The sequence below is a fragment of the Physeter macrocephalus genome, chromosome 2 (genome assembly GCF_002837175.3).
Source record: "Physeter macrocephalus isolate SW-GA chromosome 2, ASM283717v5, whole genome shotgun sequence".
NCBI lineage: Eukaryota > Metazoa > Chordata > Mammalia > Artiodactyla > Physeteridae > Physeter > Physeter macrocephalus.
Genome location: NC_041215.1, coordinates 22,431,740 through 22,433,417, shown reverse-complemented (window position 1 = coordinate 22,433,417; position 1,678 = coordinate 22,431,740). Strand labels below are relative to the sequence as shown.

Here is a 1,678-nt window from a genome sequence, read left to right as displayed (position 1 = left end):
CCGCGGGGGGGGGGGGGGGGGGCGGGTATGTGACGTGGGGCGGGGCTGGCCGCCGGGCCTCAGCCGCATCCTGCCCCCTTGCAGCCCACGCCCATCGGCACGGTCCACACCGACCTGCCCTCGCAGCCTCAGGTTCGGGAAAAAGCCCTGCTATACAGCAAAAACCAGGTGAGGGGCCGGCCGAGGACCCCAGCAGCGTGGGGGGGGCGGGCAAAGCAGGGCCTACAGGACTCCCCTGCCCCTCTTGCCCCACAGGCACTGAACTCCACCAACGGGGAGCTGAATGCCGACGACCCCACCGCTGGCCACTCCAACGCCCCCATCACGGCCCCCGCAGAGGTGGAGGTGGCCGACGACACCAAGTAAGGCCCCCGCGGTCGCTGGGGGCTGGGACTCCCCGGGCCCACCCCCTCGTGCCCGTTCCCCCATCCCCCTCTTCTCCAGCCTGCACCCCCTTTCGCAGCCCGCGCCGCCTCCTAGCCCGTGCCCCCCCCCTTCCAGGTGCTGCTGTTTCTTCAAGAGGAGGAAGAGAAAATCTCTGCAGCGACACAAGTGACCCTGGGGCGGTGGCCTCTGAAGCCTCTCGCTGCAGCCCGTCAGGGCCCGCTTGTCCACGGCCGCGTGGCCACCGCTGGACGCAGACTGCAGGCCGGGCAGAGCTGCCAGCCCCCGCGTGGGGTCACTTCCTTCACGTAAGACTTTGGCCGAGATTTCTACACCTGTGTCTAGTCCTCCCCTCCGAGAGCATTAACTATTTAAAACAAGGAAGAGAGAAAACCACAGCGGCTGCCCTGCCTTGTGCCCCCGCGCGTCTGCTGAGTGAGTAGCGCGGCCGCCTCCGTCCAGCCCGCCGCTCGCCCATTAGTGTCATAAAGTGCAGCTTGTCTCCCTCGATCCAAAGGCCGTTTTCTCGAGGGGGCGCTGCGGGGCGTTGCTGCCAGGGGTGAGCCCGCCCTGGGCCTCCCCAGACCAAAGGGGAAGGCGGGATGGGAGCGGCCCCCAACTAAAATGCTGCACCAAAGCCTGGGCCGGCGGGCGTGGCCCGCGGGGGTCCTGCGCACCTGCTCGTGGAGCCGCCGGCCTGGAACTCGGGGTGGCCACCGCGTGGCCCGTGGGCGGCGCGTGCCCGCAGGCTCCTTGTGTCGCTCTGCGCTGCCGGCCGAGCCGTGGAGACAAGCGCCTTAAAGCCCATCCGAGCCCCGCAGGTGCGTGTGGAGCGGGCAGCCCGTCGGTGCGGCCCCCGTGGTCCCCTGGGGCCTGCGTGCTGAGGGCAGAGCAACTGGGGGCGCCCCGCGTGTGCGTCTAGGTCTTGCTTTACAAAAAGTGTACAGAAATGGCACTTCCGTTTCTCTGATGCTTCCTGGAAGCCATAGAACTTAGGGGCTTTTTTAAAAAAATAAAGGAAAATGAAACCAATTCTGAGCGTGGTGTCCAGTCGTTCCAAGGGGCTTGGCTGAGGCAAGCAGCAGCTCAGATAGCCAAGTTCCTGGGAAGGGACAGGCTCGGAGGCAGGACAACTTGGGGAAGGAGCCGGGGAGTGACAGCCCCCTTGCTCAGGAGAAATGAACGGTCGGAAACAAGGTAACAGAACTGAAGTGCATGTAAGAACCAGGTTTGGGACTTCCCTGGTGGTGCAGTGGTTAAGAATCTGCCTGCCAGTGCAGGGGGACACAGGTTC

At 65.5% G+C, this 1,678-nt stretch overlaps 1 protein-coding gene across 6 annotated transcripts in view; it reads left to right on the top strand.

The window, feature by feature from the left end:
• The window catches only part of CSNK1G2 (casein kinase 1 gamma 2), an 11,637-nt gene extending 10,225 nt beyond the window's left edge, over positions 1–1,412 (top strand). For 3 of the 6 annotated variants that reach the window (XM_028500744.2, XM_028500737.2, XM_055081562.1), the window contains 3 exons: positions 85–168; positions 256–362; positions 502–1,412. In XM_028500744.2, the coding sequence (XP_028356545.1) occupies positions 85–168; positions 256–362; positions 502–556 (246 nt within the window). In that variant the 3' untranslated portion in view covers positions 557–1,412. Of the gene's footprint in view, positions 1–84; positions 363–501 lie in introns of all 6 variants that reach the window. The other 3 variants (XM_028500735.2, XM_024134237.3, XM_055081560.1) reach the window with 1 other exon arrangement.
• Positions 1,413–1,678: the final 266 nt, after the last annotated feature.